This window comes from Oryzias latipes, chromosome 11 (genome assembly GCF_002234675.1).
Source record: "Oryzias latipes chromosome 11, ASM223467v1".
Taxonomy (NCBI): domain Eukaryota; kingdom Metazoa; phylum Chordata; class Actinopteri; order Beloniformes; family Adrianichthyidae; genus Oryzias; species Oryzias latipes.
This window is the reverse complement of record NC_019869.2, coordinates 404,678-420,113: the sequence shown is the minus strand read 5'-3', so window position 1 is coordinate 420,113 and position 15,436 is coordinate 404,678. Positions and strand designations below refer to the sequence as shown.

Below are 15,436 nucleotides of genomic sequence, written 5' to 3'. Positions count from 1 at the left end.
CCTGAGTGACCCCAGAATGACCCTGACCAGGGCTCCAGACTGCGAGCAATTGGTCGCATTTTGCGACCAAAATTTTAGAGTGTGCGACTGAATTTTACATCCAGTCGCACATGTGCGACCAGTAAATTTGCCTCCCCCACCCTTCGTATTTTTTTATACATCAAACGTGGAAGGGGCACGTCAATGAAATAATTAATGAGACGCAAGCCACACGGACGCAGGCAGACACACACACTCGCGCACATACTCATGAAACGCGAGCACACACTCGCGTGATACCTGTCTGTGAGGCGGCCACTGCGTGTGAGAAGAATAGGGAAAGCCACTGTGAGTGGCTAAAATGCGTAGAGGGGGCGGGGCCTAGAGATAATCGAGCGCGCGTAAACATCTGTGGGAAGGAAACTGAGACAAATATCATCACAACCTGATATGTGCGTCTGAGCTATGAGCAAGCGAACTATTGATTCGTTCTTCCCACCTGCGGCTAGTGTACCAGTGCCAGAGTGTACAGCAGGGGTCTCAATCTCGCGGCCCGCGGGCTATTTGCGGCCCCCAAGATCATATTTTGCGGCCCCCGCCTTAATATGAAGGTTTAATGTTACTGCAGCCCGCCAGTTTGTATGAATGACACTTTTTCATCGTCGTGCTCGGAGCTGACCAACCAATCACAGTGGAGTAAATGACTATTGGGGGCGTGACAATGACAGGGCTTGAAAGCAGGACACCTGACAGCCCCCTCCCTCCCCGGACCACATTAAGGAGTTCCTTACTTTCCTTTAGAACGTATTTATTCGCTCGTAATTTTCTACATACATGCAGTCCGTGCTGAACTTTTCTCTGGGCCGCACAGAACCGGAGGAAGGTTTGGGTTTTGGTTACGGCGGCGCATCAAACGGTTATGTCGTTACGGCAGCACACCGCTCCCGCGGGAGTCGGGTCAGCTGAGGAGAATAAATGTCCCACACCTACATGCGTGACAGCTAACGGGGTTTGAACTTTAAACACGCTCGAGCAAAAACAACATTAGTTTTAGACTCACTGAAAATACGTGGGGAAAATGCAACGATAGACGTGTTTGAGATGAACCGGCACCTCGCCTGGATCGTTTGGGGGGGGGGGGGGGGGGGGGGGGGCTGTGAGATGAAAAGCGAATCTGCAGCGAGACTGAAGGAGAACAGGAAATTGGAGTTGTCCTTAACATTCAATTTAGTTTTAATATTCCTCTCCTCCTTAGTATGATCTGTGTTATTATATATTTTATGATTATTTTAATGTTTTGTGATGTATGTAGCCTTTTTTAATAAATTGGTATTTTAAATTATTTTAATTAATCACTCCACTACAAAACCCATCAGGACACATGTCCCATAATGCATTGTTTTGTAATCTCTTGTTTCCAGCTGTGTCTGGGTAGGTTTGCCCCTTGCTCCCACCCCTTTCTCACGATATTTTTGTGATGATTGACAGTTAATGTTGGAGCAAAAACAAAAATATACGTCACACACCAGGTGATCTGCGCAGCGTTGAGTTCACCTCGGTGATCTCAAACACGCTTATTGTGCATCTTGGCTGCACCTATTTGGTGTCACAAAGATAAATTTCCATCAGTTTTCTTTACTTATTTGTACTGTCATGACAGAGATGGTGCTGTCAGTTTACCTTCTTGTTGCATCTTCAAAAGTGCAGAATAAAATGTGACACTGAATTTGAAACAGCTCATTGTAATTTCTGCATCTATTATTAAAGTATTTATTAGTAATACAGTGGAAATTAGTAGATTTGGTTAGAATGTTGATTTACGGCATGCGCCCCTAAATTTTTCAGTTAGGGGCCACTGTGCTCCTAGTGAAAAAAGTTAGTCTGGAGCCCTGCTGACTTACCCCAGAATGACCCAGACTGACCCCAACATGACCCTGAGTGACCCTGATGTCAGCGTTCAGTTTTTAACTTCAGTAACTGCATGAAATTCTGGCGCTCTCATAAAAAGCTCAGCCCTTTTCTCCAGATCTCCAACAGAGCTTCTGTTTGAACCAGTGCCTCTCAAATAGTGGGATGATGCTAGGGGGGGGCGCTGTAGCGGTGGTTTTAGGCAAAACGGGCAAATGCCCGGTGAGCATATTCAACATGATGGGGGGGGGTTGACAGCAGCTCAGTGCTGGAAAACAATCTGATCCTCTGTTGGTTTCCTGTTCAGTCTGTTCCATCAGAGTTTGGAACAGCCTGAAGCCGTGAACCGCCGTCCCTGCAGCTGCTCCTGTCTGCTGTCACATGCGTGTGCGTGTGTGAGAAGGAGAGGGGAGGGGAGGGGAGGGGGCTCAGGCTGCAGGTGGAACGTGCACACAGGCAGCCTCTGTTGGCCAACACCAGGATCACCACATGTCTTTAGATTCCTCAGTTCATGCTAATAATCTCATTCTTTATGAACTATTGTAGACATTTTGATGACGTGTCTTTATTTTCCATCCATGTTTTCTTTGTCTGCCTGTGGTTTAGTTGGTGTCAGTATTTGACAGACAGACAACAGGAAAACTGCTGCACTCTATGACATCATAAATAAATAATTATCATTTAGAAAAATAATTAGAACAAAGTTTTACTTATTTCTTCAGACTACAAACCTTAACTGTGGCTAAATAAAGTTAATATTTGATTAAAGTGGATTTATATTGATTTTTTCTTTGTTATTGTTTGGGGGGGGGGGGGGGGGGGGGGGCTGGCAATAAATAATTGAGAAGCTCTGGTTTAAACAGTTGAAGGTTTTTCTGACCACAGGAAGTCAAGCAGATCTTTTTTTTTTTACCCGCCCGTGTTTCTTCTGGCCAGGTTGCGGATCTTTGAAGAAACCAGGTGTAGTTTTCCGACTATCTTGTCGACGGTTCGCCACGGGCCGTGGTGCGGGGCGCTCAGGTGACCCGCCCCGTTGGTGCAGTCAGCTGGAGGGACCTCAGCGCGAGGAGACGGCTCGGTTCCAGGCGGCGCGTTCTCACTCCTCTGGTGGATGACCCAGTCCTGGGTTCGGTCGGTGGAGTCTCCACCTCCAGGCCGTTGTTCAAAGCTGCTCAGCCTCTCCTCTAGCGCCTCCTTCTGGACCTCCAGAGTCCTCCTGCTGTCCTGCTGCGTCCTCAGCTGCTCCTGGACCTCAGTCAGCTCAGCCTCCAGCCTCTCCAGCTGGACCCGAGCTTCTCGCCGTGCCTCCTGACTCTGCTGTGACCTCCGATTGGCCAAAGTAAGCTCCTCCTCTTTCTGCACCACCTCCAGCCTCTGGACCTCCACCTGGGTGAGCAGATTTACCACCTGGAAAGGAAGAACATCACTTCAGAAGCAGCCAGTAAAACTACAAAGGCAGCAGAAGGTCTCACCTGCTTCGTGAAGCAGCAGAAGGTCTCACCTGCTTCATGAAGCAGAAGGTCTCACCTGCTTCGTGAAGCAGCAGAAGGTCTCACCTGCTTCGTGAAGCAGCAGAAGGTCTCACCTGCTTCGTGAAGCAGCAGAAGGTCTCACCTGCGCATGTTTCTCATCCAGCTCTCTCTGCAGCCTCTCCTGCGCCTCCTCCGCGTTGGGGTCAGAGGAGGTTGTGATGCGCAGCTCCCTTTCCCTCCCCAGCGCAGAGGTCAGCTCCTCGGCTTTGGCTCTTTCGGTGTCCAGCTGCACCTGCAGCTCCTGCAGCCGTCTGCGCAGGCGCAGGCGCTCCTGCTCGGCCTGCTGCTGCAGAGTCGAGGAGGTCTGCTGCTGCTTCTCCAGGCTCCCAGTCAGCTGGAGCACACGGCTCCTCAGATCCTCCAGGCTCAGCTGCAGGTCCTACAGAGGAGAAGTGTGGGGATCAGAATAAATCTGCTTTCATTCCGATTTCTTCCTCTCAGAAAACATTGGCAGTCATCTTCAAACGTGACGTTCAGGACTGAGGTTCTGGTGTTTGTTCTCGTACCTCCACCTCCTCCCGTTTGTTCTCCTCGCTCCTCTCGGTCCTGCATTTCTCCTTCTCCACGGCCCACTGAAGGTCTCTGCTCCTCTTCCTCTCGTCCATCAGCTGCTCATTCAGCTCCTCCACCTCTGCAGCTCTCTGCGACACCTCCGCCCTGTCGGTGGAAACTCGCTCATTATTTCCAGAGAAACAGGTTTCATGAACTTGTTGTTTTTCTGAGGCTCAAAGCGGAGAATCGATCCAGCATTTTAGTCGTGAATATTTCATACTCTGTGGTTGGTCCACATGGAGAACCGTTGTCAGATCGGTTCATTTTTCTGACTCTGGTCTGTGAATCCTCAGAAAAACCTCTAGATTGGATTGTTGTTTACTGAGCTGCAGGTTTTTCATCTTTACTGCCGTTTTCTTTACATGCAGTTAACAACAGCATCATATCATCATGCAGATATTAATGTGCATCATTGTAGGAACGCTTAACAGAAGCATTGGGATCAGTTAGACGTCCCTAAAGTTTGTTTCTTTTCTGTTCAGATCAGAACTTTTCCTTTAAAACGCTGTAAATCTGAACTCCAAGCTTCATTTCATCCTGAAGTCACCTGAGTCCCTCCAGCTCCCTCAGGTGTTTCTGCTGGACCTTAAGCTCCGCCTCCAGCTCCAGTCTGGTCTGGCACAGTTCAGCCTGCAGCTCCTCCGGCCGCGGCCCGCCTGCTCCTCCGCCTGCTCCTCCGCCTGCTCCTCCCTCCTCCTGCTGCAGCCGACTCTGAAGCTGCTGAATCTCCGACAGCAGACTGGCTCTTTCTGCGGTGAGGAGGGCCGCCATGGCGTCTCTGTGCCGCGCGTCCTGCACCAGAACCAGCACGTTAGGATCCAAACGGGTTCAGATGCTGGGACAAACATTTCAGGCTTTTCTAGAGTAAACCAACACGTCCTCAGAAGCGGCGTGCGGGTCCGGCGCGTCACCTGTTCATCCAGTCTGAGCTCCAGCTGGTTCAGATGGACGACGGCGTCACTGGTGTCCAGCAGACCCAGCTGGCTGAACCAGGCGCTCTTCAGCACGCTCCTCTGCCTCTCAAACACCTGCCTCACTGCGTCCAGCAGGTCCGCTCGCCAGTCTGCGCCGCTCGCCATCTGCAGCAGGAGGATCAGATCAACCGTCTGCAGGGAAGAGCCGCTGGACTCTCAGAAGAGGTTCCCGTACCTGCGCCTGAGCGACGACGGCTTTGAAGGACTCCAGCGTGGCCAGGACGGCGTCCCTCTCTTTCTGCCAGCCTGGAACGCCGCCGTGGCGTGCTGCTTGGCCCTCAGACAGGGGCAGCTCGGACAGGGACAGGACCTGCATGCCCTCCTGGTGGACCTCACGGATCAAGGACTGCAGAGAGCAGGAGGAGAACATGAGGAGGAGCGCTGTGACGGCGTCTGCAGGAGAACACGGCGTACCTTAATCCTGTCCGGCAGCGGGTCTTCAGCCTCCCTCCCGGCCCCCTCTGGGGTGGTCCTGAGCTCCTGCTGCAGGAGCCCCAAGCCCGTCCTCTGGCTGTAGTCAGAGCTGCTGTCTGCTGGGAGACAGACGTTCAGAAACGGAACAGAAACCCAGCTGCAGGTTTTTCTACAGACTCACCGCTGGTGTACCCGTCTTTGAACAGTGAAGCGGGGCGGTCCTGCCGTGAAGCCGGAGCCTAAAGAGACAGACAGAGGGTCAGAGGAAGCGTGGAGTAGTGCCCATCATCATCATCTTCATCGTCTTCCTCCTGCTGTCACCTGGGCAGAGCGCAGCTCGTCAATCACAGCTTTCAGAGCTTTGCACTCGGCCTCCAGTGCCTGCAGGTCCCTGCGCAGGTTCTCGCTCTCGGCGATGTGCCGCGCCTCCATGTCCAGGATTTCTGCGGCGTGGAGCTCCTGCATCTGGTCGATCTTCTCCTGGAACTGTCCGATCACCTCCTCCACCTCCTCCGTGGCAGCTGCCCTGGGCTCAGGAGCGGGCAGAGCTTCAGTCTGGGTGAAGGAGGTCACGGCGGTGGAGGGCTGCTCCTCTGAGCAGGTTCTTGGCTGAGGGCTGGGGGATTTGGCGGACGGCGTGCTGGAAGCAGCAGAGTTCTTCCTGGTGGCTGAGAGCTTGTCTTTGGTGCTGCTGACCTTCCCAGCCAGCTGTTTGCCTCCTTTTCTTTTGGGCTGAGAGGAGGAGGAGGAGGAGGAGGAGCTAGGCTGAGGAGATGGGGAGAGGGACAGAGAGCCAGACCCTGTGGTCTTCATCAAAGCTGTTTGCGCCTCCTGGAGCTGCTCCTTCAGACTGGAAATGGACGTCTCTCGGCTGTGAAGGTCCTCCAGCAGCGTCTGGTTCCTCAGCCTGCAGCCGCTGAGTTCCTCTTTGGTGGCGTTCACGTTCCTCCTCAGCTCCTGGAGCTCCTCGCCGAGCCTGGCAGCAGAAGCCTCCGTGGCTCTGAGGTCCTCCTGAAGCTTCTCGCTGTGCGTCCGGTAAAAGCTCAGCTCTTCTCTGCTGGACGCCGCCTGCGTTTTGACCTCCTGAAGCTCCTGGAAGAGCTTCGCGGTGTCAGCGGCGTCTCCCGAGGCTTTCACCTGCAGAACCAAACCAGCTCATCAACCAAAGAGTCGCTTCAGGAGAAACCGGCCGAAGACCGGGAAGAGGTTCCTCACGTACCTGGAGAAGTTCTCCTTTCAGGTGAGCGATGGTCATTTCTCGCTCCTGAAATAAAAACAGGATTTGTTTTGTTCAGACTCATCAATCCTCAGGTGAAGAATCCGGCTGAACAGTGAATCAGCAGAAACTCGGATTCTCGTCAGTTTTACTGATCATCTCTGGCGACGTCATGGCAGAGCTTCCGCGGCGTTGCCGTGGTTACCGACCTGCAGCAGCTCCTGCAGCTTCTCCAGACGTTCTCTGCTGCTGCTCAGCTCTTCTTTGGCGGCGGCGGCTTCTGCTTCTGCTTCCAGCAGCTTCCGCTCACAGACTCCAGGCTCTGCAGACTGTGAGCCGCTCTGCAGTCACAAGAGGGCAGCATCAAACATGGCTTTCTGCTGCTGCAGCGGGCCACACGTGCGCTCTCACGTGCGCTCTCATCTTACCTGCTGAATTTGGACCTGCAGAGTTTGGATTGTAGAAGACTTTTCCTGGAAACAAAAAGCTTTGGTTCATTTCTAGAGAAGATCAGAAGGTCAGAATGATGGAGGAGACGTCACGTACTCGGAGGTCCTGCTCCAGCCTCCTGCACACCTCCGTGTACTTCTCCAGCTCGTCTGTGGCGGCTGAAGCCTCCGACTTGACCTCCTGAAGCTCCTGCAGGAGGTCGGATGGAGGTGGCTGATCGTCAGAGGGGGTCTGAGGAAAACAGGAGAGTTTCTGAAAACCTGCAGAGCTTCAGATCAGAAAACAGGAGGAGGAATCTGACGGAAGGAAAGTCCAGGAGTGGGCGTGAAAACACCTGCAGGTGGGTTTCAGAAACAGCTGGTCCTAGAGAGGAGCGGCTGCATCTTAAGGGGAGGGGAGGTGGTCCCTTCAGGCTCGTACCACCACTTTAGGGGGGTCCTGAAAATGGGCCGTACCATTGTAGTGCGTGTGGTGGGTGTCTGTGAAGTACTGGTAAGGATAATGACAGCTGCCTACGGCGTCCTTACGCCTCACGCTGTGGTTAGTGAGGTGTGAGGACTGGATCTGACTGGATCTGATGGACCGCGGTAGAGTGAGGCTCGCACCCCAAATCCCCCGTAAGGGCAGCCGGGACGAGAGGCTTTCCTCCCAGCTTTGAACTAAAAATCATCTGAAGTTCCTCCAAATCTGTGCAGCTTTTCTCTGAACGTCCTCCTGCTCTCAAACTGCTGATTCAGCATAACGTCTGTGTGGGATCCTCAGCTCACCTCTGCAGATGTCCTCCGGCGGGTCATCTGACTCAGCAGGTCCATCAGCTCGCCCAGCCTCCTCTCGTACTGGTCGACCTCCTCCTCGGAGCTGGAGAGCAGCTCCTTCTGGAGCTCCTGGTCCTTCTGCATGGCGCCGAGTCCCTCCTCCAGGTCCAGGAGCTTCTGCGTCAGACGGGCCAGCTTCCCCGTGGGCATCTGCGGTGCTTGGTGTGGTCCGCTGAATCCCAGTGGGGGGAGGCTGGGCAGCTGGAGGGCGAGCATGTGGGTGCTCCTCTGCAGCTCCTCTGCGGGCGTCTCCTCCTGCTGGTGCTGCTGGAAAGCCTCCAGAGTGGCCTGGCTGACCAGAGCTTCTGCCACCTTCTCCCTCAGCCTGTCCTCCAGATCAGAGACCTTCTGCTGGAGGTCCTGGGCCCAGCTTTGAGTCTGCTCCACCACCAGCTGCAGGGCTTCCACCTCAGAGTTCCTCCTCTGGAGGAGGTCTTCCAGCTCCTCCACCCTGGAGGCTGCACTCTGCTCCAGAGCGTGGACCTGAGCCTGCAGCACCAGCAGGCCGGCCGTTTTCTCTCGGAGAGCGTCTTGCAGCTCATCTTCTGCATTTGCCAGGTTTTCCGTTTCAGCCAAAGCTTCGGCGCCGTCCTTCAAGCGCAGGTACGTGTCCAGCAGCTTCCCGTGCTGCGCCCTCAGAGCGTCCAGCTCCTTGGTGGCGTGGTCTTTCCTCTGCTTCATCTCATCGTATTCTTCCTCACTCGGTGCCCACACGTCTCCGCCCGGTTCCTTCTTCAGCTCTTCGTCTTCCTCTGCAGCCGTTTTTGGCTCGATGTTGGCGAGTTCCTGTTGCAGCTTCTCAATGACCTCGTTCAGCTGCTCCAGCTCTTCTTCATTGCTTCTTTTCAGACGCTCCTGCTCGCTCCGCAGGTACTCCACCTGAGACTCCAGCTCCTTCAGCAGCTCCTCCCTCTCATCCACTTCCTGCAGAATCACAGACAAACGCTTGTGGATCCTCAAAGTTCTGGCTTTGATGACTTAACAGAAAGCAGAATCCTACAGGAACCACAAAGACGCGTCTGCAGGGACTCAGAGCTTCTCAAACCACAAAGACGCTAACCTAGCACCAAACCACAAACGAAGGACAACGACCACAAAGCAGAGCACCAAGCAGAGCAAAGCCAGCAGCACAGACACTGAGCTTCTCCAACGTTACCTGGTTCTCACAGAAGCTCCCCGTGTGTTGAAGTTTAGAGATCTGATCATTAAGGAGCTCTATCTGCTTGTCCTTCTGCTCCATCACCTTCAAGAGGCAGAAATGACATCATTACCGCCATTCATCAGCAAACAGCCTGAGCAGACGTTCACAAACGCAGAAAAGCTGCTGCAGCAGGAGGGAGGGGTCCACCACACGGGGGTTCCTCTGGAAGACGTCCTTCAGAGAACCGCCGGGCGGATCTACAGGGCGGCCAGCGGCAGAAGGTTCTGGCTCACCTGCAGCATGCTCTCCCTGGTTTGCTGGTGCTGCTGCTGGCTGCTCATCTCCTTCCTCTGGATCTCCAGCTGCATGTGGAGCTGCTGCACCTCCTCACTCTTGTTCTCCAGCTCCTCCTTGAACTGCTCCAGCTGCTCCTCCAGGTTACAGATCTGGAGAGAGGAGAAGAACCGAAGCCTCGGTTTTTGAAGCTGTAGACGCTTCTGCAGTGAGAACATTACAATATCTGCCAATCGTTTTGGATGTGGGGGCCAAAAGGCCCCGCCCCCTTTCATTGAGGGATCTGATTGGTCCGTTTATAACTTGAACTAAAGAACAAATATCCTGAAAAAATGGGGAATATCAAGAAGATGTTCGTAGCATTTGTCATTGGTCCTTCCTGTAACACCAGGGCCGTGACATCATCAGGTGATGCTGATGCAGACGCCTGAAGGCTGAACAAGCTCAGACCCATTTAGGGTCACCGAGGGGGGGTTCCCTAATGGGGGTCTCCTGGAGGAGCCAGAGCAGGAGCTCCAGCTCCGGCTCCTCCTGGAACGCGCCTCCTTCCTGACGGTCCAACATGTCCAGCGTCACTAAACTAAACCGCAGCTGAACAGAGGACGAAAAAAGTTGCTAGTTGCAGCTCCGTAACCTCCTCCTACCTCCTTTTCTTTGCGCTCCACAGCTTCTCTCTCCGTCTGCAGCTGAGCCTCCAGAGGGGGGGGTCTGGTCTGGCTGGGGGGGTCATGATGCTTTTTGTGTTCAACCTGGAAAAGGCGTGAAGGAAGCCGTTAAGCTCGGCGCCACTCAAAGCAAACCAGGAAGCTGTCTTCAGTCAAACAGATCCTCCTCCCTCCTGCAGCCCCCCCCCCAAACAATGACAAGCACAGGGGGGGGCTGCAGAGCCATCGGCGAGAGCAGGGAGGGGCTGAAGTCGACCCACCCACACATTGTTCTCTGTGAAACCCGCCGCTCTTCCTTTCACCTCATTTGCATTTTCCCACACAGCCCCCCCCGCTCCATAGCTCAGACATGCAGCCCTGATCTCCAGCAGAACCTGGTCCTCCTAACCTGCTGGAGGGTCTCTGCACTGGCCAGCAGGGCCTGTTCCAGCTCGCGGATGCGGCTCTCCAGCTTGTCCACCTCCTCGTCGCGCTCCCCCAGCTCCCGACGCAGCTGCTCGCCGCTGAGCAGCAGCTCGCTGCACCAATCCGCCTTCTCCTTCAGCTGCGAGGTCAGCTGCTCCACCTGCCACAGGGGGGGGGGGGGGGGGGGGGGGGGGCGTTCAGGAGATCTGCTGTTAGACTGTGGTGATGCAGCATAGATGGACCATGTGCAGCCAGTGGGCGGGGTCAGCTGATCCACCTGAGGGGGGGCTTGTGAGAGAGAAGCAGCAAAAAGGGGGAGGGGCTTACAGAGAGACATTGAAGAACACACCTGTAAGATGTGAGGAGACAGAACAGAAACGGGGAGGAGGAGCAGTGTGGACATGTTCCCACCTGAGACACGGCGTGGAGCCGCTAACCGGGACTCGCTTCCAGCGAGCAGCTGCTGAACATGTAAGTACGAGCTGCTGCACAGCCAGGTGAGGCGCTAAAGAGCGAGCCACACCGTCATCTTTATTCATGGACTTCAGCAGAGACAGAGGACGGACATCGTTCATGCAGCAGACGGGTCAGGAGGAGAAAGGATCTCTACAGGGAAGGCTGGAGGAGCTAGGGGTGCTGGGATTTGTAGTTGTCTAGAAAGCTCAAAGCAGTACCTTAAAGGTTACTCCAGCCTCCTGCTGTAGCCACAGGAGACCAAAGCAAAACGGGTCACAGGACGGAGAGGTGGAAGCAGAGGAAACAAAGCATTTCATCAGCCAAAGCTTCAGCAGGAGGCACCGTGCTGCCCGCTCCACCACAGCTGACCGGAGGCAGATCCAGATTCCTATTTCTATGATTCTTCAGCTCAAAAACAGCAGCAAAGCAAACCTGAGATGTAAAGCGGCGGGTGGGGGCGTGGCCCACGGGCACTGCTCGCCCTCACTGCCCTCATTGGCAACAGAGGTTTTTTGGTTAACCACGCCCACATTCCTAATGTCCTGACGATAAGTCATACAGTTTTGTTCAGCTTGAGCCGACGTTTCATGTATTACATTCTTACACGTTCAAAATCTACAAACTTTATTTCCAGCATTTTTTCTAAGTATGTTCCAGATGAGGAGTTAGGAGGCAGAGACCAAAATCTGAAGGAGTTTACTAAAGAGAGATGGAGATGGAACTGTCTGCAGGTGAACACGGCGCTCCAACAAGCTCCTCCCTGACACGCCCACCCTCAGCTATCATCGTGACGCGTTTATGACCCTGAAACATGGCAGCAGAACCTTCTGTCGGTACCTCTCGGTTCCGTTGCTCAGAACCCGTTTGAAGTTTCTGCGGACTTCTCAGCTGCTGCTCCAGTTTCTGGATCTCCTGCTGGAAAACGTCCCGCTCGTGTTCGCGGTCCACCGCTTGTTCCTGGACAAACGGGCAAAAGACGGTCAGACGGTTAGGCGCGTGGAGGGAGGAGGCGGGGGAGGGAGAGCCCCCGCCCCACGGCCAGCAGCCACTCACATCCAGAAACTTCCTGGTCTTCTCCAGCTGTTTCTCCAGGGCCTGGACCTGCTGCCGGAGGTCGCTGCCTTCTTCCGTCTGAGCGCGCTCCAGCTCCAGCGTCCTGTTGACCTGCTCCTCCAGCTCCGCCTCCAGCAGCTTCACCTGCTTCAGGAGGTCAGTGTTCTCCTTCTCCGCCTGCCGCTGGACCTCCACCTTCTCCTTCATGAGCTTCTCCGTCTCCTCCAGCAGGTCTACGGGACACCAGAAGGGCGGGTTTCAGCGAGCCACTGAGTTCCTCGCCGCTCCGGATCGGTTACGTCATTAAAGATGCTGAGATGGGAGGAGTCTGACGTTCCTGAGCACCCCCCCCCCCCAGAAGAGGGGTCACTGAAGCGGACTGAATGTCCCTCCCCCAGGGACGAGACACCTGACGGCCCCTTCACTGTGTTTGGTCCTAAAGACGGGACAATCTTCCAAAAGTTTTACCAACATTCATGAAGGAAGGGTCAACGCCAGACTCCTCCCACACCTCAGCGGTCCCGCCATAATCACCAGATTCCAAACAAACCCCCCATCAGTGTTTTTGCTCGTTTGCCGCCACCGGGGAAGAACCCGCAACCCTTCATTAAGGAGCAAAGACAGTTGAGGAGACAGACCACAGAAATATTCATGCCCCTTCAGCTCTAGCAGGCAGGGGGAGGGGGGTCCTGAGCAGCCAGGAGGGGGGCATGGACAGACTGGAGCACAGAGGACGTCACCATGACAACAGCAGACGGAGGAACGGCCAGAAGCAGGCAGAGAAGCACCAGAGCCGGGTGAGAGGGTGAGTCTGTGCCGAGCATTGAGCCGGTGAGTGGGCGGGGTTATGGATGCACACCGCTACGCGTAACGCACGCCTGCGCCGTGCAAACGGCGGACACACCTTCTTCAGGCGCGGCAACCATTGCAGCTTCAACTAGGCCTACAGGGCGAGAAAGCACAGGGTTGACATGCTGCTCTGTCAGCTCCAAGAGGAGGGAAAGAAGAAGGTCGCTCTGCTCTGGACCCCACCGGTGGCGGGACGCTCTCCTCTGAGGAACATACTCACCTGGCGGGGCTGAAACGGTCACAGGGTTAGCAGGTAAGACTACAGTAACCAGGAAGTGATGTCACCTCCTCTCCCGGTGGGCTTTTCGCCACGATGAGGACGCCGTTAGCCAACATCTACAAACCTGTCATAGTTTCTGCAGAGCGGCAGGAGTTATCAGAAATTCATCTCTGATTTCCCATCATGCATCTGTTTACACGCTCTCCTGCTAGTTTACAGCCCCTCACACCCCCATCTTAGCGTCCAGTTCTGATCCAGATCCAGCTCAGACCAGGAAAACAAAGACTTTCATGGATCTGTGTGTCTGCATCAGAAAGGGGCGGAGTCTCACAAATTCAAACTGTATTCGTTCTTCTGCTCCTGATTCACTACAATTTAAATAAAGAAATACTCAGAAATGCAGTTTCAATCTTAATCTTCTTTTCATACGTCCTCCATCATCAGAAAAAAGCCATCAGATCATGTTGGAAACACCAAAACCAGGAATTCACGGGAGCGGCGCCGCTTAAAGCGCCGCTTAAAGCGGAGCTTCTGTGTTTGTTTGGACTCAACAAGTCACTGAAGTTTGACTGAAGTTTCCTGTCAATCCTCCTGTTGACAGAACAAACAGGGAACATCAAGCAGAGATCACAAAAAAACCGGAGCATCCCGCCGTGACGCGGCAGACAGAAGCGGAAAAACAGGCGCCGCATTTTGCAAGTCAAACAGGCGCCGGCTGCAGGTAAATGTTTGGCGCCGCATCGAGCCGTTTGAGCTTCAGAACTCTGCAGGAGAAGAGCGTCTCGACTCGTCTGGGCTTTAACTGAGGGCAGAACAGGACTTTGGTTCTGGTCCACGGATACGTACACAGCTCCCGTGGCCCCGCCTCCTCTCTCATGGCGTCTTGTTGGCGTGACAGAAGTTCGCGTTCGCCCTGCAGCTGAAGCCGCTCTCGCTCCAGCTCCTGAAGCTGGGAGCTGGTGAGCTGAAAGGAAAGGTGCTGTTAGAACCTGAAGTCCAACACCAGCGTTAGAGAAACGTAAAGACCGTCGCTGAGCCGCATTCGGTTTATAATCTCATCTCATAAAGATTCTACAGACACCCCCACCATCCGGTCCCACTCGTTTTCTACCAAGACTCTCAGAATTATGCAGAAAACACACCCACTAAACTTCAGGCTTTACAAATCCTATTCAAGAGACCAGAATCTGGATCAGAACCAGGTTCAACATTCTGGTCCTGAAGCTCACCTGCAGCTCCTCCTCCAGGCTCCTCTGGAGCTCCTCCTTCTGTCGTAACTGCTCCTCCAGGGAGGCCCGTTCATCCGAGTAGCCGTCGATCAGACCTGTTTGACAGAGAGAAGCGGGTCACAGCAGGACCTCTGTGGTCCAACCCCCCCCCCCCCGCTGAAACCCAGCTCCAGAACTTCTGACGGGGGTTTCTGCTGATTCTCCTGTGAAGCTCAGGGAAAAAAAAAACAGCTGAAAAACCGTCAAATAAAGACACCAGCTAAAAAATCTGGATGGATTTCCAGTAAACACCTAAAAAACTATGTTTGGGTTTAAAAAAGTGTCAAACAGTAAAGTTTGCTCTGATTTACTGTCAAAGATTCACAAATGTGATTAGCAGAGACGTTTGATTGGAGGAGAACCTCTGTAGAATGTGACGTATAGATGTGTGCAGAGGAAAACAGTAACTCCAGCGTCTGTCAGCTCACATTCCTGCTTTAAAGCACATTTACTTAAAAGAAAACAGACCTAAAAGTAAAAACCAGAGCTAAACACCTTTAAATTTAAAAAGGGAGAAAAAGAAGAATGGATCCAATTGAAGGAGCGGCTAAAACACAGAAGCACGTGAATGGAACCAAGTAGGGCGTAAACGGGGCTCACACCCGGGTCGTTTGGGCGTGGCTCTCCAGGTGAGCACGGCTCTGTCAGGGACTCAGAACTACGGAGATCTGGACTGAAAGCAGCTGAAAGACGGTTTCTCCTTCTGCAGGCATGGAGGATGGGGATAAATGGACGGTCACACACAGACTCCGTGGTCCAACACCGGCACCACGGTGGGGTTCATGGTCTTGACACAATCTTCTGAACAGAGGTCGACCGCTCTGCCACTGCTCGTTTCCCCTTCAAGGGGGGCGGAGCTTCACAGAGAGCAGGCGCGTGTGTCTGCCCACCGTGATGCAGAGCAAACGTCTCTCAAATTAGGAATATTCTGGCACACAGAGATCCTCAGACTGCAGCACGTGCACACTCAGACGTGCACAGAGTGGTAAATGGCGTATACTGGCGACACCTCCCACTAGAGGCGGGAATCGAACCTGCAATCTTATGATCATGGGTCGACCGCCCTACCGCTGCACCACGGCCGCCCAGAAGCTGCCTTAAAGCTTCCTGTCATGAGGCGTTCACAGCCTCAGTGGTGTTCACGGACGGCGTGAACGTTCTCCATGGAACACAGCAGGTTCCTCTGACAGGAGGCGTGTGACGCCAGACCGCTCAGCTGGAATTAGCCTCCTGTTGACCAATGAG

The 15,436-nt window shown here is 54.0% G+C and overlaps 1 protein-coding gene across 7 annotated transcripts in view; it reads right to left on the bottom strand.

The window, feature by feature from the left end:
• akap9 (A-kinase anchoring protein 9) overlaps positions 1-15,436 on the bottom strand; it is a 62,648-nt gene that overhangs the window by 2,904 nt on the left and 44,308 nt on the right. For 4 of the 7 annotated variants that reach the window (XM_023960252.1, XM_023960256.1, XM_023960258.1 and 1 more), the window contains 23 exons: positions 14,153-14,247; positions 13,770-13,887; positions 12,759-12,797; positions 11,855-12,087; positions 11,639-11,758; positions 10,329-10,505; positions 9,920-10,024; positions 9,275-9,427; positions 8,997-9,083; positions 7,793-8,764; positions 7,122-7,256; positions 7,004-7,048; positions 6,785-6,916; positions 6,579-6,623; positions 5,681-6,496; positions 5,541-5,598; positions 5,360-5,478; positions 5,121-5,291; positions 4,883-5,050; positions 4,519-4,763; positions 3,926-4,076; positions 3,502-3,798; positions 2,801-3,294 (listed from right to left, as the gene is read on the bottom strand). In XM_023960252.1, the coding sequence (XP_023816020.1) occupies positions 2,801-3,294; positions 3,502-3,798; positions 3,926-4,076; positions 4,519-4,763; positions 4,883-5,050; positions 5,121-5,291; positions 5,360-5,478; positions 5,541-5,598; positions 5,681-6,496; positions 6,579-6,623; positions 6,785-6,916; positions 7,004-7,048; positions 7,122-7,256; positions 7,793-8,764; positions 8,997-9,083; positions 9,275-9,427; positions 9,920-10,024; positions 10,329-10,505; positions 11,639-11,758; positions 11,855-12,087; positions 12,759-12,797; positions 13,770-13,887; positions 14,153-14,247 (4,975 nt within the window). The remainder of the gene's footprint in view (positions 1-2,800; positions 3,295-3,501; positions 3,799-3,925; positions 4,077-4,518; positions 4,764-4,882; positions 5,051-5,120; positions 5,292-5,359; positions 5,479-5,540; positions 5,599-5,680; positions 6,497-6,578; positions 6,624-6,784; positions 6,917-7,003; positions 7,049-7,121; positions 7,257-7,792; positions 8,765-8,996; positions 9,084-9,274; positions 9,428-9,919; positions 10,025-10,328; positions 10,506-11,638; positions 11,759-11,854; positions 12,088-12,758; positions 12,798-13,769; positions 13,888-14,152; positions 14,248-15,436) is intronic. The other 3 variants (XM_023960253.1, XM_023960257.1, XM_023960255.1) reach the window with 3 other exon arrangements.